The following is a 26,066-nucleotide window of genomic DNA, read 5'->3' on the forward strand; positions in this document are numbered from 1 at the left end:
CAGCTGACGGTACTAAAAGAGATGGCGTGAGAAATAGTAGGTGCACTGGCAGTAATTTTTAAAATTCGCTAGCCTCTGGGGCAGTCCCAGCAGACTGGAAAACAGCAAATGTGACACCACTGTTTAAAAAGGGAGGTAGACAAAAGATGGGGAGTTACAGACTGATTAGCTTAATCTCTGTAGTGGGGAAGATGCTTAAGTCTTTTATCAATGAAGAAATAGCAAGGCATCTTGTCCCATTGGGCAGGCGTAGTATGGGTTCATGAAGGGCAGGTCATGCTTGACAAGCATGGTGGACAACGGGGACCCAGTGGATGTGGTGTACCTAAATTTCCAAAAGGCCTTCGATAAGGTGCTGCACAAGAGGCTGCTCCATAAGGATGCATGGTGTTAGGGGTAAAGTATTAGCGTGGTTAGAAGATTGGTTGACTAACAGGAAGCAGAGTGGGAATAAATTAGTGCTATTCTGACTGGCAATCAGTGACTAGTGATGTGCCACAGGGATCAGTGTTGGGACCACAATTATTTACAATTTATATAGATGATTTGGAGTTGGGGACCACGTGTAGATGACAGTAAGAAGAGTGGCAGAGCAAAGTGTGCACAGGATTATGAAACTTTGCAGAGGAACATAGATACATCGAGTGAGTGGGCAAAGGTCTGGCAGATGGAGTACAATGTTAATAAATGTGAAGTCATCCATTTTAGTAGAAGTAACAGTAAAAAGTTGCAGCATGCTGCTATGCAGAGGGAGCTGGGTGTCCTTGTGCATGACTCACAAAAGGTTGGCCTGTAAGTACAAGTAATTAAGGGAAATGGAATTTTGTCTTTATTGTTAAAGGTTTTGAGTTCAAAAGGTGGAAGGTTATGTTGCAGCTGTATGGGGTGCTGGTGAGACCACACCTGGAGTACTGCATGTAGTTTTGGTCTCCTTACTTGAGAAAGGATGTACTGGCACTGGAGGGGGTGCAGAGGAGGTTCACTCGGTTGATTCTGGAGTTGAGGGGGGTAGTTTATGAGGAGAGACTGAGTAGACTGGGATTATATTCATTGGAATTCAGAAGAATGAGGGGGGATCTTATAGAAACATATAAAATTATGAAGGGAATAAGATAGCAGTAGAGAGAATGTTTCCACTGGCAGGTGAAACAGGGACAAGAGGGCATAGCCTCAAAATTAGAAGGAGCAGATTTAGAACTGAATTGAGAAGGAAGTTCACCCAGAGGGTCGTTAATCCATGGAATTCCTTGAAGTAGTTGACACTACTTCAGTAAATGTTTTTAAAGCTAAGTTGGATTCTTCTTAGAACAATAAAGGAATTAAGGGATACAGTGAGAGCACGGATAAGTGGATCTGAGGCCACAAAAAGATGTGATTGAATAGCGGAGCAGACTCGAAGGGACAGAAGACCTATTCCTGCTCCTAGTTCTTATGGTCTTACGTAAATGGAATGTTCACTAATGGTTGTGTAAGGTTCAGCACCATTCATGACTCCTCAGATACTGAAGCAGTCCCTGTCCAAATGTAGCAATACCTGGACAATATCCAAGCTTGGGTTGATCAGTGGGCGGTAACATTCATGCCACACCAGTTACAGACAATAACCTATTCCAATAAGAGAGAATTTAACCATTGTCTCCTAGCATGACCATTATTGAATCCCCTATTATCACCATCCTCGGGGTTACCACCGATCAGAACCTGACTTAACCAGCTGATATAATAGTGGCTCCAAGAGCAGGTCAGGGGCTAGGACTGTGGCAAGTAACTCACCTCCTGTGGCAAGTAACTCACATCCTGTGTGCTCCCAATGACCATCTCTCAGGCACAGAGGGGCAAAAATCAGCAATACTTGAAAACTAAAGTACTGGCAGTACTGGTCCTCCATTTTGATGGATACAAGATGAGGCGAACCAGAATGTCTCATTCACTAGTTTTATTGTTTTTTCCTTCCCTTGGGAAGTCAGGTGTGTGAGAGATGGAGTACTCTCCAATTGATTGCAACAGTGCATCTCCAACAAAACTCAAAAAGCTTGACACCACGCATGACAAACACCACACTCACCATCTTCAATACAGTCAGTTCTGTTCTCACATGATAGTTCCATTCTCGTGTAATCCCGTATTACAAGAAATATGGCATAATAGCAGCATCATTTAAATTAATAGGACCAGAATCGTGTTTTAACTAATACGTGCTTTAAAACTTCATGCTTTAGAAACAGTGTCCCCAATTTCTCAATCGTGTTATCGCGAATTTGTTAACAGAATTATAGTGTGTTATTGTAGAACGGCCGGTACTCACTCCCTTCACCACTAATGCACAATTGCAGCATCACAGATGCAATGCAATAATTCACTGAGGCACTTTCCAACCAGGCAACCTCTACTAGGGCAGCAGAGTGGCTCAGTAGTTAGCACTGCTGCCTCACAGCGCCAGGCTGCCAGGTTCGATTCTAGCCTTGGGTGACTGTGTGGAGTTTGCACATTCTCCCTGTGTCTGTGTGGGTTTCCTCCTACATTCCAAAGAAGTGCAGGTTAGGTAAATTGGCCATTCTAAATTGTCCATAGTTGTTAGAAAGGGTGGGTTACTGTTCGGAGGGTCAGTGTGGACATGTTGGGCCAAAGGGCCTGTTTCCACACTATAGGGAATCTAATCTAATCTACTACCTTGAAGGACATGGGCAGCAGATGTGTGTAAACACCACGATCTACAATTCCCCTACAAGCCACACACCATCATGACTTAGAATTATAGCACCATTGCTTCACCGTCACGGAGTCAAAATCCTGGAGTCTCCTTTCCAACAGTAGTCTCCTTTCCTGGAATCTCCTTTCCAACAGTACTGACAGTGTTCCATACCCCAAGGATTGCCGTGGTTCACAAAATCTACCACTACCTTCTCCAGAAAAACACTGGCCTAGCCAGCAACACCCACATCACAAGAATGAATTTAAAAAACAGCAAAACATTAGTTCCACTGACACTAATTCAAAAGAATTGTAATTGAAGTTCTTTTGGTTGGTTGAAAAACAACTAACTTCTGAAATTAGATAGCATGTAAAATATTACACTTCTAGTGCCTGATGGCATTTAAATACATCTGTGAAGGTGAAAATCTGCTTTCTAAACGTATCAGGTTTTATTTGAATGGTGAGAAACAAATTCACTCACTTTGGCAGCTGCCTGAAATCTCCTGAGTAGTCTTCATACTTGTATTGAACAAGATGCCAATCAGAGTTGTAGGTCTTGATGCACTGAAAAGAACAAGGTAATATTGAATATTGCAGATTGCACACAATTTTACAGCACAGAAACAGGCCATTCAATTCCATTGGTCTATGCTGGTTTTATGCTTTACACAAGCCTCCTTCCACCCTCACTCCACCTCCCCATAAAGCATAATCTTCTATGACATTCTCCCTCGTTCAACTACCTACGCTTTTAAACAGAACAAGTTAGATAACCCTGGTGGAAAACTGTAACAAAGCCTCACTTTAAATGCACGCTTGGGCCAAACCTTGACATACACAACTGAGATTTAAGAATACCAAGAGTTGTAATCTGGCTTTCAGATCATATTTCTCATGTGCAGTCACAGAGCCATACACCATAGAAACAGACTGTCCAGTCCAACCAGTCTATGCTCAGCATTACCCCAAACTAAACGAATCCTACCTGCCTGCACTTGGCCCATATCACTCCAAATATTTCTTATTTATGTACTTATCTAAATGTCTTTTAAATGTTGTAACTGTACCTGCATCCACCACCTCCTCTGGAAGTTCGTTCTACACGTGGACCACTCTCTGTGTAAAAACATTGTGCCCATGTCTTTTTTAAATCTTTCTCCTTTCACCTTAAAAAATGCCCATGAGTCTTGAAGTTCCCCACCCTCAGGAAAAGACACTTGCTGTTCACCTTATCTATACCACTCATGATTTTATAAACCTCTATAAGGTCACTCCTGCGCTCTAGTAAAAAAGAAGCCTATCCTTATAACTCAGGCCTCCCATTCTCAGCAACATCCTGCTAAATCTTTTGTGAATTCTCTCGAGTTTAACAACATCTTTCCTGTAACAGAACTGGACACAGTACGTCAGAAGAGGCTTCACCAACATCCTGTACAACCTCAACATGACGTCCCAACTTCTATACTCAAAGGACTGAGCATTGAAGGCAAGCGTGCTAAATGCCTTCTTAACGTCCCTGTCTATATGTGACACAAAACTTCAAAGAATTATGCACATGAATTTCTGGGTCTCTCTGTTCAACATCACTACAAAGGGTCTAAAGTTAAGTGTATAAGTCCCATCATTGTTTTACAAAAATGCAATATCTCACATTTATCCAAATTAAACTCCATCTGCCACTCCTCAGCCCATTGACCAAATTGATCAAGACCTTTTTGTAATCTTAGATATCCTTCTTCAATAACCATTACACCACCAATTTTGGCATCGTCCACAAACTTATTAACCATGCATTCAATACTCTCAGCTAAATCATTTGTATAAATGACAACCACAAGTGGACCCAGCACCAATCCCTGCGTGGTATACTGCTGGTAACAGGCCTCCAAACTGAAAAACAACACTCCACTTCAGCCCTTAAGCCAATTTTATATCCAATCGGCAAGCTCACCTCGAATCCCATGTGATTTAACTTTACTAATTAGTCTACAATGCAGAACCCTATCAAAGGCCTTACTAAAATCCACGTAAACAACTTCTACCTTCCTGTCCTCATCAATCTTCTTGGTTACTTTAACAAAAAAATATTAAATTTGAGGCACGGCGTCCCTCGCACAAAACCTTGCTGACTATCTCTTCCTTGCCTCTCTAAATGACTATAAATCCTATCTTTCAGAATTACCTCCAACCACTGCCAAAGTCAGTCTCACAGGTCTATAGTTCCAAGTTTCTCCTTACGTCCCTTCTTAAACAAAGGCACAACATTAGCCACTCTCCAGTCCTCCAGCACCTGACCCGTAGTTAGAGACGACACAATTATTTCTGTAAGCAGCCCTGCAATTTCTTCCCTAACTTCCCACAATGTCCTGGGATTAATTTATCTATTGTTACATTTTCTAAGACCTCCAGCACTATCTCTTCTGAAATGTGGACTAATTTCAAAACATTAGTGTTTATTTCCCTGAATATTCTAGCCTCCAATTGTTGGTCCACAGTTACAGCTAATGTGAAATGTTCATTTAACATCTCTCCCATCTCCTCAGGTTCAAAACAAAGATGACCTCTTTGATCTTTAAGGGGCTCAGTTCCCTCTCTAGTTGCTCTCTTGCTCTTAATGTATTTGTAGAATCACACAAAATAACAAAGCTCACAACTTACATTATTTCTAGCAACAGAACCAGTTTGAACAATAAAAACTGGAAACTCCTATAGGCAGGCTGATTTCCAATATCACTTTTTGTGCACAGAGCAGAGGATGGACTGTTGGAGGAAATTCTTATTGTAAAGAAGATTCCACAAATAATGACGAACCATGAGAATGAATGCCTAATATTGTTCATCCTATTTCATCTATCATGTTTCAAGTTAACATGCTGATACTTAATGATAACTCATGCAGAACAATGTATGATGTACAGAGACCTAGAAAACATGGGCAACACGGTGACTCAGTGGTTAGCACTGCTTCCTCACAATGCCAGGGAGCTGGGTTTGATTCCAGCCTTGGACGACTGTCTGTGTGCATGTTCTTTCTGTGTTTCCTCCCACAATCTAAAGATGTGCAGATTAGGTGAATTGGCCATGCTAAATTTCCCATAGTGTTTAGGGATGTGTAGGTGAGGTGCATTAGCCAGGGTAAATGTAGGGGAATGGGTCTGGGTGGGTTACTCTTTAGAGGGTCAGTGTGGACTTGTTGGGCCGAAGGGCCTGTTTAAAACACTGTAGGGATTCTATGTCCCATTTTGGTAAAATGCCTGGATGTTATACTTTGTATTGGAATTGTGACTGTAGATTGATGTTTTTTACCCAGGTCCAGCAATCTGAACAGTTCTTTAAAAATAGGGTACAGTTGCCTCATGTATTAGGGGCTATAGCATTTGCACAACATTTTCTACATGACAGAATCAGTAAAGAATGTTTGCCATTTGTGATTATCCATAATATTAAGTGCAAGTATCATGAATCACTTCTGGCACATTAACAGAACCACCTGCAATATGTAATGCCCAAGATCCTGTTTTCAGAAAGAGACATTCTATCTCTCCTTTCTCTACCCATTGAGACAGCAGGACACCATTCAGTCCACTGAGTACATTCTGACATTCCTCAGAATGATCCGGTCAGCCATATTCCCTTGACTGTGGCCCAGCAAGTTTCATTCTTTCAAGCGCCTATCCAATTTCTACTAAAATTATTGATCATCCAAGGAGACCGTGGGTGAAACCACGTGGTTTTTCCTTCTCATCCTAACTGGCAAAAGGATGCAGAGGCAACATAAGTAAAGTCCTTCTGGCGCAAATGCTGGACTGCTCTGTCTGGCAGGGTGTTGAATATATTTGATAAAAAGGTTCAAAATTGGATAGTTACTTGAAGGTGAAAGAATTGCAGTCGATCGGGTACAGGAGTGGGACCAACTCGATTGACCTTTCAAACAGCCAGCATTGACTTGGTGACACAAAAGGCCGCCTTCTGTAATCCTTCTGTTTTGTGCAGAACCTCCCCCCAAGATTTCACCTTTGACTTTTCTTGCTTCCTTGTCTCCACTCCCCATATTCCACAAAAGAGACAAGTTGTTGACACAAATAATGTTCAGTACCATACAGACATGTTTCAGGAAATAATTTTTTTTTGGTTTGTCAGTGTTTCCATACTAAAGCTCATGGGCTTGTATTTACTTTCAGAAATTCCTGTGTCCCCCATGCCCTTATCCCCTTTGTCACAAAATGGACGTGAGCATCAGTGACTCGGCCATCCCTAATGCTCGGGAGAAAGTGGTCTATTGAGTAGGTACATCTACAGAGTTCAGATACAAATTTCCAGATCTTCACCCAGTGACAGTGAAGGAATGGCGATATAATGCCAAACCTTGGATTCTTTGTTTATTCCTGTTTGACTAAATTACCTAACCAGTCTATGCTAAAGTACATTACATTATTTCAATATTATAAGTACCACTTGTGCAAATAAATAACGATTGTGCATACAAGTGACTGCATTCTTCACAAGTCAACCCATATTCAGTATCATAGAGCACAAGGTCATTGCCTCTCTCTCCGGCTGTTCCCAGTTCCATTCTATTCTGTCACTTTACAAACTTCGCCTTTTCTGGTGTTTATCCAGTCTTCTTTTGAAAGTGAAGAGTGAATTGGATTCTGCATCACAAGGATCCACTGGGTAATAACATTATTCATCTCCCCTCTGTTTCATTCAAATCTGTGTCCTCTGGTTACTAACCATCCCAACCATTCTGCCAACGAAAAGAATTTCTCATTTACTCCATCAAAACCTTTCATAATTTTGAACATTTCTATCAAATTTCCCCTGAAATGTATCTGTTCTAAAGAAAACAACACAGGCTTCTCTCTCTCTCTCTCTCTCTCTCTCTCTCTCTCATTTTTTTCAATGCATCTAGCTTTTTCAATGCCTAGTGATATACTTTATCATTACTTCTGCAGTAGTCAGCAGAGTCATAGAGATGCACAGCACGGAAACAGACCCTTCGGTCCAATCGTCCATGCCGACCAGATATCCTAACCTAATCTAGTTCTATTTGCCAGCACTTGGCCCATGTCCTTCTGAAACCTTCCTAATCATATACCCAACATGATGCCTTTTAAATGTTGCAATTGTACTAGCCTCCACCACTTCCTCTTCCAGCTCATTCCATACACGTACCACCCGCTGTTGAAAAAGTTGCCCCTTAGGTGTTAAGTTCCTTTGTTAGTGTCTAAGGGAAAGGGCAATGAAATAATCACCTGTATTGTGGCTGACTGACTATGTTTATTGTACAGGAAAATTGTGCTCGTTCACATTTTATTTTCTTTTGTAGATAGGATGTCACCCTGCCCTATAGTGTGATGGTGCAAACATTACCCTTTGTGATACTCTTTGCTGCTTAATGATGGGGAGGAAGAAAGCAAACCATGTTGCTGGAACTGGAAGGTTTGAGACTGAATAGATTGGGGCTAGTTTCCTTGGAGCTTTGGAGGCTAAGGGGTGTCCTTATTGAGGTTTATATAGTCATGGGGGGAGTGGATAGGGTGAGTAGCCAAGGTCTTTTCCTCAGGATAGAGGAGTCCAAAGCTAGAGGGCATAGGTTTAAGGTGAGGGGGCAAGATTTAAAAGGGAGCCAAGGGGCAATGTTTTCACACAGAGGATGGTGCGTATATGGAATGAGCTGCCAGAGAGGCGGGTACAATTACAACATTTGAAAGGCATCTGGATGGGCACATATATAACAAGGGGTTTCAAGGGATATGAGCCAAATGCTGGCAAATGCGACGAGATCAGTTTAGGATATCTGGTCAACATGGATGAGTTGGAAAAAAGGATCTGTTTCCATCCTGTACAGCTCTATGACTCTAAAAAGACTTTTATTTTCTGTCATGCAGCGGAAAATTTTTAAACTGTCCAAATAAATTCAATGAATAATCAACATTGCAACACGTTTTGCAAAAAAAAATTGAGCAGCTTTATAACCTGACCAGATTTGGCTAAATCCTTCTTTCTCCACTGTTTTGAAAAGGTGATTATTTCATTATATTGATTATTTGAGAAAATGGCATCGTGTTTTCTCACTTCTTTTGTAATACTTCATAGGGAGGGTGAAGAGGAATACAAGGATTCTGCAGAAAATTGAAGCTAATTTGGAAAGAGGCTCACAATATAAAAAGCTTCTTGCTGGACTGAGAAACAAAAATGTTTCTATCCCTGAAAGGTGAAGAAATGAGAACTTTGTTATGATAGAAGTGGGAATGGCAGCTTCTGTGTCGCCGTAATACCCTTATTGAAATGGAATGTTGGTTAAATGGTATTAGAATAGGCGGCTGTTCTAGACCAGTGCAGATGCAACGGGCCAAAGGGCCGTTTTTGGTGCTGCAGACCTCTACACAAACCAACCTGCGCATGGAGCCAGGTGAGCACTAAACCTTTAGGAAACAGAGATTTGAGTCTGCTCACAAAAGATAAATTTACTTTACATCCAGTTAGTGAAACCTAAACTTCAGATAAGATACTGTTTTCCTAATTGTTAGAAACCAAGCAAATATCTAAACCAGAAACAGACCACTAACTGTCCAAGATAAGACATGATATTGGATAATCTAACAAAGACCTCCTTCACAGAAACAGCAAGAAATTCATAAACTATGCAAGAAGAAAGCTTTTTACTCTGAACCCTGCACATTAATTACAGGAATAAACATACCAAGACATTATTTCAGATCAACTCAAGAAAGATCATGTTCTTGTAGGTTAAGATTGCAACTTCCTTTTAGACAAAACGTTACAGCCCAGAAACAAGACATTCGGTCAAGGCGTTCTGTGTCGGCTCCACATGAGCCCTCCTCCTGCTTTACCTTGTGAAAGGAAAGACTTTCATTTATATAGCGTCTTTCATCACTCCCCAACATTCCAAAGCAACTCACAATCAATTAAGTGTAAGCCACTGCTGTAATGTAGGAAATGCTATCGCCAATTTGCACAAAGCAAGTGCCCACAAAACAGCAAATTGATACTGACCAGATCATTTGTTGCTGTGATCTTACAGGGTGAATAAATATTGGCCACAGCACTAACGCTAATTTCACTGTTCTTCTCTATAATAAATCAGCGAGATCGGTCATATGTATAGAGACAATGTAGCTGCACTTCAATACTAAACTGGGCGTGCCAGGCTTGATTTCTCTGTTCAAGTCCTGGGGCTTCAAACTTCAACCTCATGATTGAGGAGGTCAGAGTGTTACCACTCAGCTAAGGCTGACACAAGTCAACATGACTTTCTCTTCCTTTCTCCTTCATGAGTTCTCTCAAATTCTCCTGAACATGTGCTAATACAATTCACCTCGAATACCAGGCAGCTCCGCATTGGCGCCATTCTCTGGATAAAGAAGCTTCTCCTAAATTTCTTAATTTATTAATGCTTTGCTGTCTTTTGACCCAATTGGGATTTACATGCTCTGCACCTGTTGTCAAATTCCACAAACCCACTTGTTAAAAAAAACCTATCTCATTTCACAACCTCGCCAAACCAAAGTAGAGATTCCAGCCACCACTGTCAGTCTGACACATCAACTTATCATTTTGCTCAATTAACTTGTCTCAAAAGTTTTAAAGTAGTCCTTTTTTAGGAAGGAGATTATTAAATTGGAGAGTGTGCAGAAAAGATGTACAAGGTTGTCACCAAGACCCGGGGTGGGGGGGGGGGTTGAGTTACAAGGAGAAGCTGGGTCTTTTATCATAGGAGCGTAGGAGGTTGAGGGTTGACTTTATGGAGGTTTATAAAGTCATAAGAGTCCTAGATAACTTAAACAGCAAAGGTCTTTTTCCCTTGGGCAGTGAAGTTCAAATCAAGAGGGCACAATCTTAAGGTGGGAGGAAAAAGATTTAAAAGGGACCTGAGGGGTGACTTTTTTTTTACACAGAGGTTGGTTCATTTGTGGAATGAATTACCAGAGGAAGTGGTAGATGCAGATATAGTTAGAACATTTAGAACACATTTGGACAGGTACATGAATAGGAAAGGTTTACATGGAGTTGGACCAAAGGGCTGGTTTCTGTGCTGTGTGACTCGATATTCAGTTTTGTACTGAAGGTGTCTGGCATCATCTATGACACTCTACTGCATTGTAAATTACTGTTTCCAAAGGCAGAAAAAGGAAAAAAGGAATCACTTGACAGGGAATTGCATCAGCTAGATCATGGTGGATCAAAATAAACAAGAGAAGGCCACTCAGCCTTCTCAGTCTGTCCCCTACTCAGCGATAAAAGGACCCAAGTCCTTTGATCCATTTCCCATTTAAAATTTATATCTAATCTGGCATCAAACACCATCTGTAAAAGAAAGTTTCAAACCTCTATCACTTTTTCTCCTCTAAGAGTTTGAAACCTATCACAATACATTGGTTTGCATTCTTGCCTGTGCTTCGCATTATATTCATGATAAATTTCTGAATATTGGAAAATGATCCTGACATATGAACTAAATTTTGTTGCAGATAAGGTTATAAGTAATTTAAAACAGGAATCCACAAATTTGGCTTCAACTGGTATCGACAATTGTTAAGAAAAATGAGAGAGTCAGTTAGCCACTCTTACAAACCCAACATGTCCTCAGAGGCTGACTCAGTTCTTGCTCTGAGCTGCGTTAATTGTTTATAGTCACAGAGTGAGTAGAAACACAATCAATCTAGTCTCAAATCTGAAATATCAACATTTTTTTCTTCACCCTACACCTACTACCCCCAGCAACCCCACCCTCCACCCTCTAAAACTATAGCATAAATGCTGTCCCCTCCACTCTTTAGCACTGAAGAGTCATCTAGATTTGAAACATTAGCTTACTCTTTCTTCATGGATGCTGCCTGACCTGCTGTGATCTCCAGCATTTGTTGCTTTCAGTACAGATTCCAGCATCTGTAGTAATTTGTTCCTATCAATCTGACCTCCCTCAGCCTGTTGCAGTGATGTGGGAGGGGAATAGTGAGACTTCCACACCAAGCAGTATCACTGAATGGTTCCAATCTTTTTTATATTGAGGAGATGTGACTTGTAAATTGTGCACCATAAAACAACACAAATGACTATTTAGGTGAAGTCATTACATCATTGTCAACATTACAAACTGTTTGGCAGATTCAGCCTAGATCCAATGCACAATTCACCTTATACTCTCTCTTAAACTTGAGCTCATCCCGAACTCTGCTACTCCTGTCTTAATTTGCACTGAGTCCTGTTCACTCACTATTTCTCCACTCAATGACTAACATTGGCTTCCATTTCGACAAAGCCTCAATGTGAACTCTTTCATCTTTGTTTTTGAATCATTGCCTTATCCCTCACTACCTCTAATCTCCTCTAGAGTGCTTGTGCATTTGCAATTTTCATCATTCCTCCCTTGGTGACCATGTCTTCAGCTGCCTCCACCCCAATCTGGAATTCCCTCCCAAAATGCTCACTGTCCTTCTCTTTAAAATGCTGCCTAAAACTTGTGAATAATTTTTTGGTTGCTTGTCCCATATCCTAATTTTACTTCAATTGCACTTTGATGAATTGGGATGTTGTAAAGACATTCAGTACATGTACAAGTTATGACACTGGCATCTACCCAGCAATGTGGAAAAGTGCCTAGGTATGTCCTGTAAACAAAATTTGGATAAATCAATTTTGGCAAGTTATCATCTCATGCGTCTACTCTCCATAGTTGATAGTTGGGATCATCAACATTGTTCAACTCCTGACTATCCAAAGCCTGTCCACCATCGACAAGGCACAAGTCAGGAGGGTGATCGAATACTCCCCACATGTCTAGATGGTAACACTACACGATACTTAAAAGTTGACACCATCCAGGGCAAAGCAGCCCACTTGATTCACACTGCATCCACACCTTCCACCATCGACGCTCAGTAGCAGCACTGTGTACCACCTACAAGATGCAGTGCAGAAACTGACCAAAGCTTGATTGACAGCACAAACCCTTGACTGCTCCTGTCTAGAAGGACAAGGGAAGTAGATCCATGGGAATACTACCCCATGCAAGTTTCTCTCTGAGCCACTCACCATTCTAACTTGGAAATATGTTTAGTGCCTTTGGAGTGCTGGAACTCTGACTGTTTTGGCATTGTGGAGCCTCCTCACATCAAATATATTGCAGGGGTTCAAGAAGGTAGCTCACTATGAGCTTCTTCAGGGCAATAATGGGGTGGGCAATTAATGTTGGCTCAGTCAGCAGAGGCCACATTGCATGGATAAATGGAAATTAATTTTTGCTGTCACAGCCAATAACTGAGTAATGCTACACTCACTATCAAGGTTCATGCATCACAGGAACCTTAGTAAAGCAGACACCGGACAGAATATGTATCTTGGTAAAACCTCCAAGTAAAGAATAAATGTGGGCAGAGAATATAACAGAGAAGAAAAAAAAACTAACAAAAACACATACATTTCTGATCATACCTTCAAGATTTAGTGAAAGTAGTACATCACTGTTAGAATGTGATGGCTTCCAATAACAAACTGCATTTAAACAGCATCTTTACCAGAATGAAACATGCCTGATCCCTGATCATAAACAATCATCAAATAAAATTTGATCTGGATTGATGTAAGGAGGTAAGAGGACAGATGATGCAAGTCTTGATTCAAGAGAGTTTAAAGGAATGATTTAAAAGGAAGTGACAGAGAGGACCAGGAAGGGAATTTTACTGCTTTGGGTCCAGGCAGCTGCAGGTTCAGCTGCCAATGACGGATTGTTTAAAATTGGCAACACGAAAGAATTCAGAATTAGTGGATTGCAGTGACAATTATATATAGTATCCTCCCGGGGCTATTCCACATCATTCATGACATGCAGGATACATTTTTCAACTATTTAACAAACAATGCAATAAATTCTAGTTTTCTATAGTAATGTATAATTTTAGAAAACCCTTTTCCAGTCTAATGAGGTCAATATAACTGTCTGGGATTAACCTTAAATGACAGCAATCTCAACATTCCATGTCAACTGTTTATAAACTTCACCTGTTTCTATTCAAAAATCTCCATGGTGAATTGAATACTCCTTTAAAAGAGTGGTTTGGGTTCAAAGGTCAAATTGTCACTGCAGTTGGACATGACCACTTAGAGAGTCAACCATGAGTGCTTTTCAATCTTACAGTAAAATTGCCAGGCAGTACAGATCGGTCTTATACAGAAACTGGGCAGCTGGTTTTAATGTTGATGATATTTTTCTTCACTCATCCCTGGCAAGGGTAAGTTAATTGCAGGGCCCACATTCATTGCCCATTCCTAACTGATGTTGAACTGAGTGGCTTACCATGCCATTTCAGAGGGCAGTTGAAAGTCAGTCACACTGCTGTGGGTCTGGAGTCACATGTAATGCAAACCCTTCCTTCAGAACAAGTAGATAGATTTTACGACAACGTTTAACGGTCACCATTCCTGCAACAAGCTTTCAATTCATGATTTCATTAACAGAATTTAAGTTCTATCGGCTGTTACAACAGGACTTGAACAGCTGTATTCAGTGCATTAGTCTGGCTTCAGGATTATTAGTCCAGTAATATCACTATTGTCTGACTATCTCCTCCAAAAATGATGATGATTAACAATTCTGTTGAACTCATTGAAAGGTGGAAGAAAGCTGTTTTCATGGAATCCCCACAATATGGAACGAGACCATTCAGCCCACTGAGTCTGCATTGACCCTCTGAAGAGCATCCCACCCAAATCCAGAGCCCTACCCTATCTCGGTAACCCTGCATTTAGCATGGCTAACCTAGCTAGCCTGCATATCTTCGGTATGTCGGAAGAAACAGGAGCATCCGGAGGAAACCCATTCGGACACAGGGAGAAGGTACAAACTCCACAGAAACACAGTCACTCAAGGCTGGAATCGAAACTGGGTCCCTACTGCTGTGAGGCAGCAGCGCTAACCACTGAGCCACCGTGCTGCCCCAAAACACTGCTTTGTTTTAGCATCTCTTGAAAAGAAAGAAAAAGATTGCTCCAATACTGAAAGGACACAGAGCATCTGCTCTACACAGCAGCAGAATCATGCTAGAAGCTGTTCAAGCTTTCACTCGCTGGGAAATGGGAGGAAAAGCTTCAAAGTTTTCAGTGGCTGTGCTTTTGGAAGTGCTTAGGTCAGGAATTAGATGAGGAAACAAGTCATAATAATGATTCAGACGGGAGTCAGTGACCCAAATTTCAAAGCACCACTGTTGGATCACAGCCCTAAAATTACCTTGTGAAACCTTCTTTTGATACCTGATCATTTCTGGTATTTCTGTACTTCAGATGGAATATGGACAAGCCCAAATAACGAGAGGGTTAAACTAATCACAGCAATGGTGTTCCTAGTTTTATGCCTTTAGTTTAAATTCTGGAATTGTGCAGCATGAACAAGAACAAAGACCAAATCATAATAATTTTTGTGGTACACTGACAGGTGTCCTGGCTCCATGCCTATTAACAAAACCACATGATGGTTTATCTCCAACAGTCACTACACTTATACTGCTCCAGGATGCATCATTCCAGCGGGTTCTTTTTAATTAAGATTTTCAGAGATCAGAACTGTGCGTGGTGCAACACAGTTGGAATAACCTCCAACTGCCAGAAAAGATTGCCACAAACAACTGCAATGTTCAATAAATCTCAACATCTTCACAATCAGGAAGCAATGCTTCAACAGCTACCATACAAGTCTTTATGAATGTATGAATTAGGAGCAGAAATAGACCATTCACCCCCTTAAACTTGCTCTGCCACTCACTATGGTCATGGTTGATCGTTTTGTCCTGAATTCTACATTCCCATCTATCCCCAACAACCTTCGATTCCCATTCAGGGCATCAATCCACTTCCGCCTTTAAATATTCAATCACCCCAGCTCTTGAGGTAGAGTTCCAAATACACATAACATTCAGAAAAAAATCTCAAAAATCTCCTACTTCTGACCCCACCCAGAAGATAAAATATCTTTTCCATGGTCCACTTTGGCAAGGCTATTCAGGATCTTAGATACTTTAAATTAAGTCACCATTCACTCTTCTAAACTCAGTTGGAAACAAGTCCAGTCTTTTCAACATTTCATCAAAAGCCTCATTTTCATTGTCAATCTAGAAAACCTTCTCTGAATTGCCTCTAAAGCATTTACATTCTTCTTTGAATAAGACCAACTAAGCATTCAAGATGTGGTCTAACCAATGTCCCATACAACTAAAATGCGACATCCTTAATCTGATGTTAAATAAAAGGAAAGCATTCCATTCGCCTTCTTAATTAATTGCTGCCCCTAGATTCTAACGTTATCTGTCTCATGCATTAGAACCACTGTTGTTAACCATTTAAGTAATACTGCCAAGCAAGCTTGAGGGGGTGAAGGCCTATCCCACTCCCTACATCTAATGCGCTGCACCAAAATCCCCCACGTTCCTTTGGTAATCACGCAAAGCCCTGTCCCTCAGTATCTTTGTGCTGTCACTTAACAAAACAGACTGATTTTCTAAGCCTGCTTTCATTCCCTGACAGCAAAACACAAGCGTGGTTTCTGAAGCATCGTCAGTATTAATTGCCATGTCAATTGTAACCGTGTGTCAGGTGCTGAGGCCCTAAGGCCCTAAATTCCCTCCCTAAACCTTAGTATCTCCCTGTTTTTCTTTGCCATTTAAAGATGTTCCTTAAAATTGCCTTTGGTCACTGGTTGTAATATCTCTTTCCATGGCTCACTGTCAAATTTTGCCTGATGATGCTCCTGTGAAGGTAGGTTACAACATGAATAGCACTACATAAATACAGAATGTTATTGAAGATAGGTCAACTTGTTTTCATAGCTTTTTTTATGCTACCTTACAACAATGAAATAAACTTTACAAGCAAGGAAGTTTGTGAGTAAATTCTGTGTTATCCAGTGATTGCTACACCCTATTTCCCTCAAACATTTTCAATGGACTCCAATATCCCTGAAGTGAAATGATATTTTTCTCTGTTACCACTTCAGGCAAAAAGATAATCCTTTAATTATTTTCAATCCAAAAGTCAGATTAAGGTCCTTAACAAATAAGGACACAGGAACAGGAGGAGGCCTTTCTGTCCCTCGCCACTCAATGAATCCATAGCTGATCTGTACCTTATCTCCATCAACTTGGTTTTATACCCCTTCACATCTTTAGGCTACAGGAACCTCAGTTTGGAAATTTCCAGTGACCCATCCCACCTTTACCAGCTCCTCCCGCGGCCTCAACAGCTTTTTTTTGGGGAAGAGAGTTCCAATTTTCCACCACCCAATTTTTGAAGAAGCGTCCTCTGACATCGCCCCTGAATTTTAAGATAGAGGATAAATAGAATAGGAGGGAGCCTAAACCCAAAGTGTCTTGAATATATAATGTAGAGTGCAATAAACCTTTTATTCTTATTATGTAAACCAAGGAGATGAGTTTTCCAATTATTATTTGTGGACTGTAATTTTAATAATTGTATAATTCTTTAATGATTTTACACATTTTTATTTTACCAATTGTCTACAATTACTCTTGAATTACGATTATTGATTTGTTTCATGTCAGTTTGGTTATTGCCATCACAATGATTTCTCAGAAACTAATTGCCTATTTTGCGTCTCACGTCCTGGACTCTGTCAATAGAGAAATTAAGTTTCTCCCTACCGACCGCATCAATTCCTTTAATCATCTGAAGCACCTTACTTAGATCACCTCTTAATCTCCTAGAGAGCGCAACCTGGTCAATGCAACTTACCCTTCTACCTGAACCCACTTCTGCTATCAGCTCGATGAATCTGTTACACACTCGTCTCCAAGGCCACACACACTAAGGTAAAGTGTTTGCCACAGTTTAGAGGTTAAGCCATTTAATTGTTCAAAAACAATCTTGAAAATTGATTCTGCAGTCGGTACTGTTGAATGACATGAGGGACTTACTTCTGTGACCAGCAAGCTGTGGGCTTCTTTCCTTGCATTTTCAGGCACTGTGGGGAAGAGTGTTCTCCCATGACGTTTCAGTGTCACAATCTAAGAAAACACAGGAAAAAAAACACTTTCTAATCACAGGGTAGCATTGAAATCACAATTTTCCTTTGACGTGATTGCTAAAAATATTAGAATAATTATCAAGAAGCATAAGGATAGGAGGAGGCGGATTTAATTTATGGTATCTTGTGGTAATCGATGCAACTGAATTACCATTTTTAGTAAAACAATTTTTTCAGAGATTCAGAAGATATGTACACTTTCTTATCTCAGAGGAACCTTGACTATCTGTCATTTGATTATCCGAATATCAAATTATCCAGCAAGATCACAAGGTCCCAATGCTTGGCTAAACTATGTTATCCAGCATTCGATTATCCGGAATTCGATTCAGCAAACGAAATACTCCCTGCCCGTGTCTTTCGGATAATTGAGGTTCCTCTGTTATACTGAAAATGCTGACAAAATTGCAAGCACATATGTACATTCATGAAAACCAACACAAGGATTCCCTTTCTTTCAAACTAAACATCTCTGATCTCAAGACATAAATTAGTATCTGTCACAGAATTCCCCAGACATTATGTCCAATGCAAGGCTTTTGCATACAGTTTAATTTGACCTCTATATGGGAAGTTGCAGCCTCAACCCATAGGCATTATTTTTAAAAGACAATTTAACAAAGAATCCAAGATGGTTATATATTGCACAAGAAGTATTCACCTAAGAAAATGTGGATTAGTAACAGTTACTGCACCCAAATGTAACAAAGGAATTTATTCTGCCTAAGAATTAAAGGCAACAGAATTTCCAGCTTTTGATAAAGTCCCACACAAGAGGTTAGTGAGTAAAATTAGGGCGCACGGTATTGGGGGCAAAGTACTAGATTGGATAGAGAATTGGTTGGCTAATAGGAAACAAAGGGTAGTGATTAACGGCTCCATTTCGGAATGGCAGGCAGTGACCAGTGGGGTACCGCAGGGATCCGTGCTGGGACCGCAGCTTTTTACAATATATGGAAATGATATAGAAGATGGTATCAGCAATAACATTAGCAAATTTGCTGATGATACAAAGCTGGGTGGTAGGGTGAAATGTGATGAGGATGTTAGGAGATTACAGGGTGACCTGGACAAGTTGGGTGAGTGGGCAGATGCATGGCAGATGCAGTTTAATGTGGATAAATGTATGGTTATCCACTTTGGTGGCAAGAACAGGAAGGCAGATTACTACCTCAATGGTATCAAATTAGGTAAAGGGGCTGTTCAGAGAGATCTGGGTGTTCTTGTCCACCAGTCAATGAAGGCAAGCATGCAGGTACAGCAGGTCGTGAAGAAGGCTAATAGCATGCTGGCCTTCATAACAAGAGGAATTGAGTATAGAAGCAAAGAGGTGCTTCTGCAGCTGTACAGGGCCCTGGTGAGACCACACCTGGAGTACTGTGTACAGTTCTGGTCTCCAAATTTGAGGAAAGACATTCTGGCTATTGAGGGAGTGCAGCATAGGTTCACGAGGTCAATTCCTGGAATGGCAGGATTGCCTTACACGGAAAGACTGAAGCGACTGGGCTTGTATACCCTTGAGTTTAGAAGACTGAGAGGGGATCTGATTGAAACGTATAGGATTATGAAAGGATTGGACACTCTGGCAGGAGGAAACATATTTCCGCTGATGGGGGAGTGCCGAACCAGAGGACACAACTTAAAAATACGGGGTAGACCATTTAGGACAGAGATGAGGAGAAACTACTTCACCCAGAGAGTGGTGGCTGTGTGGAATGCTCTGCCACAGAGGGCAGTGGAGGCCCAGTCTCTGGATTCATTTAAGAAAGAATTGGATAGAGCTCTTAAAGATAGTGGAGTCAAGGGCTATGGAGATAAGGCTGGAACAGGATACTGATTGGGAATGATCAGCCATGATCATATTGAATGGCGGTGCAGGCTCGAAGGGCTGAATGGCCTACTCCTGCATCTATTGTCTATTGTCTATTGTCTATTAGGGGGAGGGTGAGAGAACCTGCAGTTAGGGAAACATTGAATTTAGGGTCACCTTTTACAGTGTACAGCTAAATGCAGTTTCACCGACAACCTGAGATTTGCAGAGTTGACTAAAAGCACACCTGTGTGTCTCACAATTCTCCAATTCCTAAATATCTGTCTTCTACTTTGGATGCTATGCACTCTATCCCAAATTTTACTGCCTTTCCTGGGGATGATTCAGCTGCATAATGTCCAAAGCCACCCTAAAGCTCCATCCCAGGTCCCTTTCATCTTTTCAAGCTAAGGTCTCACTTTCACAGGTTCTATAGGTTACAGGCTGCACCAAGTCTCCATTTGCCCTGCTGCTTCTGACTTGCTTACTCGCTGGGTATTGCAAACCTGTTGGTGCAAGTGTCGTTCTGAATTTTTATGTAGAATTTGCTGCACAGTAACAGTACTAGTCTGTTAGAAAGTTTCTACTCTACAAGTCTTCTCCCATTTTATCTACCTCAGCTCAGCATTTCAGCAGATCTTGCTCTGACTTTCTCCCTCATGTACTTGTCCAGTTTCATTTTGTAAGCCTCTAAGATGCTGATCTCAATCACTACCTGAGCTCCACATTCTAAACAGCCTAAAGTTTTTTTATCTTATGTTTCTACTGAATTTATTAGTACACAATTGTAATGTACTAATGGCCCCTAGTTCTGATCCTGTCACAAGTGGAAATATTTTCTCCATCTGTATCCTCCCTACTCCATTTATACATCAACTGGGTCACTGCCGTATCTTTTCTTAAAGCAAGTTCAACTTAAGAGTCATACAACATGGAAACAGGCTCTTCAGTCCAACCAATCCATGCCGACCATAATTCGAAACTAATCTCACCTGCCTGCACTTGGACCATATCCCTCCAAACCTTTCTTGCTCATTTACTTACACAAATGTCTTTTAAACATAACTATACCTGCATCCACCACTTCCTCTGGAAGGTCATTCCACACACAAACTACCCTCCGTGGGAAAAAAAATGCCCCTCGTGTCTTTTTAAACACTTTCTCTTCTCGCCTTTAAAATATGCCCCCTAGTCTTGAAACCTCCACCCAAGGGGAAAATGAAAATTACCTGTCACTCACCTTACCTAGATCCCTCATAATTGTATGAGCCTCTATTAGTTGTTTAAGTTTTCTCAATAGCTGTAATCTCTCAGGTGGTTAGAGAGTTAAGAAGGGTGCATGAGGCCAGGGAGGAATTTGGAAACAGAAAGAAGAATGTTTTAAGATTGAGGATCAGCCAGAACAGAAGTAAATGTAGGTCAGTGAACAGACTGGCAATAAATGAATAGAACTTGGTGCGAGTGAGGGTATGAGCAGCAGTTCTGGATGAGTTCAAGTTTACAATGTGAATACCGTGCTGTGGCAGAAATGTTGGACGAAGGAGGGAATAATTGACCTTCGTGGCTTACTACACAGACATTGCACGAGGCATGATGACGGCTGGTTCCTGAGCACTGCATTTGAAACACATTGAAGTAATTTCCCTCAGTGGTTTGTGGTAAGTGCTCAGCAGAACCTTGACATTTTTTTTATCAGATGCTCATAGTCCCATTGACAAAACATAAATCATTCAAGCTCAGTTAACCCAAAAGACAGTGTTCCTGATTGTTCTCCCCTACAGACACCAGCTGTTGTGGCATCACATCCGGAGATATGATACTTTGAGAGCTACGGCAGTACATTAGACTTTCAATGAAGATGGGTACAAACAGGTTCTTGGATTTTACAAAAGGTCCAATGCTACTGAGCTGAAAACTCTTGTTTAAACAATAAGCCATGTCTCAAGTGTAACCAATACTTTTCACACCAAGCTTTTTAACCTAGAGGCATAATCCTGGGCAGATTCACAGGAGGAAGACACATATTAGATTCTCAATAAGAAAATAATCAAGCTTTTGGAGTGAAGCTTTAAGCTGGAGTATTATCCTTGTTATTGTTCGTCACTGGTCTCCCAAAAGGCATGTAACTTTTACACTTCACACCTGACTTTAAATGAAAACATGACTCAAACTAACTCTGACTTTCAACAACAACAGTGCCGTTAACATAATGACATGTCCGAAGGAATTTCCGAGGGACATTATAAAACTGAGCCACGTAAGCTGATATTAGGTCAGGTGACCAAAAGCTAGTCAGAAATGCAGGTTTTAAGGAACACGTTAAAGGAGGAACGTGAGGCAGAAATGCTGAGAGGCTTAGGGTGGGGAATTCAAGAGCTTGGAGGCAAAGCAGCTGAAGGCCTGGCCACAGATGCTGGCGTCACAACAAGTGGGAACACAGAAGAGAACAGAATATGAGAAGCAAATAAATCTCCAACCGTTGTGAGGGTGTAAGAGACAGGAACTGGCTGAGGCCACAGAAATTTGAAAACAAAGATGATGATTTTTTTTAAAAAATCAACATTTTGCTTGACTTGGAGCCATTCTAAATCAGTAAGCAGAGGTGTGATAAGGCAACAGGGTTTAGAGAGTGAGGCAAGACATAGGCAACGGAGCTCTTACCGGTCTCAATGATAAAATAAACCACCCAATGAGGTAACAGGTCAGTCAGCTGTCCAAAAGTTTAGCTGATGAGGTGGGTTTTAAGTTGGAAACTGAGGTAGAGAGGCCAAGAGGCTTCGGGAGGGAATTGCAGAGCTTAGGAAATGCAAGACCTACTTGCTTTAACATTTTATGAAAGGGACTTGAAATAAAAGGTGGATTATTTTCGATGAAGAGGATCAAAAGGCACTAAAGTAGGTCAGTGAGCAATCATTTAAATTGGACATCAGAAAGTATTTATTGCATTAACGATTAAATATCTGGAAAAAAAAAATCAGCACAGCATGGATTTTAGCAAGATCCAATACGTGAAGATTAATTGTTTTCAATGACTGAAGAATCATATCAGCAAAAATGTTTCCATACTGCACTCATCACAGTAAGACAGCCTGACATGAGCTCCTACTGCTGTGTTGAGAGAAGCACACTCAAGTTGCAGATGTTCCTTATGGAAACTCGTGAATTATGGCAACCAGGAAACTCACTGTTCAAAGTGTCCATATGTTACAAAGTGTAGATGTTAAATAACTAAACTGCAATGAGTTAGCATCATGCAACTTCAAAGCAGCTAGGACCAATTAAATGTGCAAATGATGGAGATTGTCAGGATCTTTTTGTCCTTATTTTCAACTATATATAAAAAGTTAACTTTTTTATATATATTATATATATATATATATAAAATATAAAAAGCCAGTTGAGTTGAGAATCCTTTAACCGTCAGCTAAAGCGCTTTAAACCCTGGTAGAGTCATTTATGATCTTCCAATCACAAAGGTTTCTCTGCCACTCTGCACTTCTGTATTCTTTACTGGGCTGATGAAGTCAGTATTTCTTGCCCATTCCCAAATCCTTCAAGAAGACAGTGTGTGAGCTGTTTCTGTGAATCACTGCAGTCTAAAGGAGGTTGGGACAGCCACAGTGCTGTTCAGGAAGGAGTTCCAGGGTTGTGAGTCAGTGACAAGAGAAGGACAGGATAATATAGTTCCAAATCAAGGCAGCGTGGGGCTGGGAGGGGAGACGGCTGGCAGTTCACAAAAGCCATGTTTTGACTGGTATGTCGTGAGTTTAAGGGAATTTGGGGTGAAAAGGAAGTGAGCTGCAAGGGGATGCTGTAAGAGGTGCTTGCTGAAGTGAATGTTGGCCTAATTTGCGAAAGAACCCTTGGTTGCAGAACACAGTGTGATGATACTGTGGTTTTAAGGGTGTATTTTGTGCTGATCATTTTTGAGGAGAGATTTTGAGCCGTAGGTGGTGAGGTGTTTACTCCAAGCCATTAAGTAAACAGCTTGAAAGGCCCTGGGCTTTTTTTATTACAAGTTGGAGTAATGGAAGCTGCATGAATGGGTTTGATTTTGATTTGACTGTCATGTGTACTTTACAGTAATAAAATACAGTGAAGAGCTTCCATTCCCAAGGCTCCCACTGACCCAGGGTTTTGGTTTAGCTCTCAGTAGTTGCTGGGGTTTTAAAGTTGATTGTTGAAGCTGCTACATCTTTCTCTTTGTTACAGCTAAAAAGCTTGGCGCCTCGTCCTGCAGCCAGAATCACATGTGAGGCAATCTGTTTTACTGACTTTGCCATTGCCAAGGCTATGTTTATGGGATGTTACTATATTTGAATAGTTGCAGTTTAGTCGTTAAATAATCTTTTATTCTGTTAAGTTTTCCAATTGAGTTAAAGTTAAACAAATTCTTTTTCTTTTGTTTGTATTTTAACTGTAGATTATTATAAAGTATGTTTTTCTTAAACCCATGTAGTGTAACCAATCGAAGCACATCGTGAACACAACACCTTAGACCTGCCTATAACTTAAGAAAAGACTAGGATCTAGGCTGTCTACTTGATATATTTTAAGGGAGTTTCGTCTGGTCCATAATATTTGACCATAGAACACCCCTCCACAATGACCCTGTGTCTTCTATCCATCCCCCTTCTATTTATCTCACCACCTCTTCAGTTCACAGCCTTATTCCTGATGAAGGGCTTTCGCCTGAAACGTCAATTCCTCAGCTGCTGCCTGAGCTGCTGTGCTTTTCCAGCACCACATTCTTGACCCTGATCTCCAGCAGCTGCAGTTCTCACTTTTGCCTTCTAACCAACGTGTATCCACTTTACCAGCATATCATGTGACTTAATCTTCTGGACCAGCCTACCATGAGGGAGCTTGTCAAATGCTTTAGAATGACATATATTTTGCTGTGTAATTCATTTGGGTCCTTTGATTTTGGACGTCCAATCCTTGGGATTGATCATATAAACAGGATTCATTTGATTTGGACTTGAGTCCTAGACCACAGCTTCTCAAAGCATATGTCTACAGACAATGATCAAACAAATGTACAGCTGCCGGAAAGTGATCTCATTTCTTCCTAAGCTTCCTGTGAAATGAGTGAAAAGTTCAGTAAATTCCAAAATTCTACTTGTTGACCTATCAACCAGGAAAGAAAAAAAACTTACAGATCCCACAGTGCCTTTTCAGGAAAAGCAGGGGACAACATTTAGACCTCAACCAACATCACAAAAACAGACAAGATGATCATTTATTATATTTATATCGTGAATTTCCTCACTGCTGATCGCACCAAGATTTCCCATGACGGCGTTGTTTGCTGTTGACTTTCCATCAATTAGTAGTCTTACAATTGCTAAGGTTATAGCTAAACAAAATCGTTTTTACATTTTACTTGCTCCCTGTGAGGCTGTTTCTGGATGGGAGCATGAGTTCTAACCAACTCACTCACAGCAGCAACTTACAATGTGAAATACGGTCATCAAAGCTCCAGGACTGTTGTAGTGTCATTTCAGCACATATCGTCCGTTGAGTCTGTGCTGCCTGTCTGGACAGTAATGCAGGGAGTTCCGTCACCCCCACCTATTTCCGTAACCCTGCAAGTTTATTTTCTTCAAGTGTTCATCTAATTTACTTATGAAATTAATATCTGAGAACCTCTAGCAATTAAAGATGCATGGTCTGGTCACGACTGCAAGTAATTCTGGGAAGAAAACTTATTTGTGTAATTCACATATTTTGGCTTCTCTTGAACTCATCAGTTTTTATCATTGGATGGGGACAACAGCATCGTGGTTCTGTTTCTGTACCATGAATCCAGAGATGCATTAATGCTCCTGCCATGGCAATGGAAGGAATTTGAATTGGTTTATCATTAATAAGTCTAGCATATAATGCTAGTCTCATTAACAATGATCAGATCCCAACTGGTTCACTAACATCCCTGGGAAGGAATTCTGTCTTCCATACCCATTCTGGACAACATTGACTCCAGACCCGTATTAAGACGACTCTGAACCGTCCTCTGAACTTCGGAACAGGAGTAGGCCATTCAGCTGCCAAGCGTGTCGCCAAATTCAATACAAACATGGCTGATCTAACACTAAGTGTTTTTATCTACCTGTCCCCCTAACCCTGTAAGCCACTGATAATTAGAAATCTATGAATCTCAGCCATAAACGTACTCAAAGATTAGGCTCTCATAGTCCTCTGTGCTATTCCGTAAGTTCACAACCCTTAGAGTTAAAAAAATTCTCATTTCTAAATAGCCATACTTCTTATTTTTAAATTGTATTCCCTCTACCTGGTTCTAGGCTTCCCAACCAGGGAAAACATCATACTAGCATCTACCACCTCTATCCCTTTCTGAAGTATTTTGTAAGTTTCAATGAGCTCACCTCTCACAGTTCAAGACTAGTTAATACAGTCCATGTTGCCCAATTACTCTTCACAGGACAGCTTGGGCAGAAGTCTGGTGAGCCCTTGTTAAGCTGCCTCTTAGGCAACAGCACTCTG

At 40.9% G+C, this 26,066-nt stretch overlaps 1 protein-coding gene across 15 annotated transcripts in view; it reads right to left on the reverse strand.

Annotated features, from left to right (window-relative positions):
* Nucleotides 1-26,066, reverse strand: part of LOC140481586 (dedicator of cytokinesis protein 9-like) — a 342,162-nt gene that overhangs the window by 159,528 nt on the left and 156,568 nt on the right. For all 15 annotated transcript variants that reach the window (XM_072578032.1, XM_072578034.1, XM_072578030.1 and 12 more), the window contains exons 3-4: nucleotides 17,640-17,729; nucleotides 3,176-3,258 (exon numbers count right to left, since the gene is read on the reverse strand). In XM_072578032.1, coding sequence (XP_072434133.1) covers nucleotides 3,176-3,258; nucleotides 17,640-17,729 — 173 coding nt within the window. The remainder of the gene's footprint in view (nucleotides 1-3,175; nucleotides 3,259-17,639; nucleotides 17,730-26,066) is intronic.

The sequence above is a fragment of the Chiloscyllium punctatum genome, chromosome 9, assembly GCF_047496795.1.
Source record: "Chiloscyllium punctatum isolate Juve2018m chromosome 9, sChiPun1.3, whole genome shotgun sequence".
NCBI classification, from domain to species: Eukaryota; Metazoa; Chordata; class Chondrichthyes; order Orectolobiformes; family Hemiscylliidae; genus Chiloscyllium; species Chiloscyllium punctatum.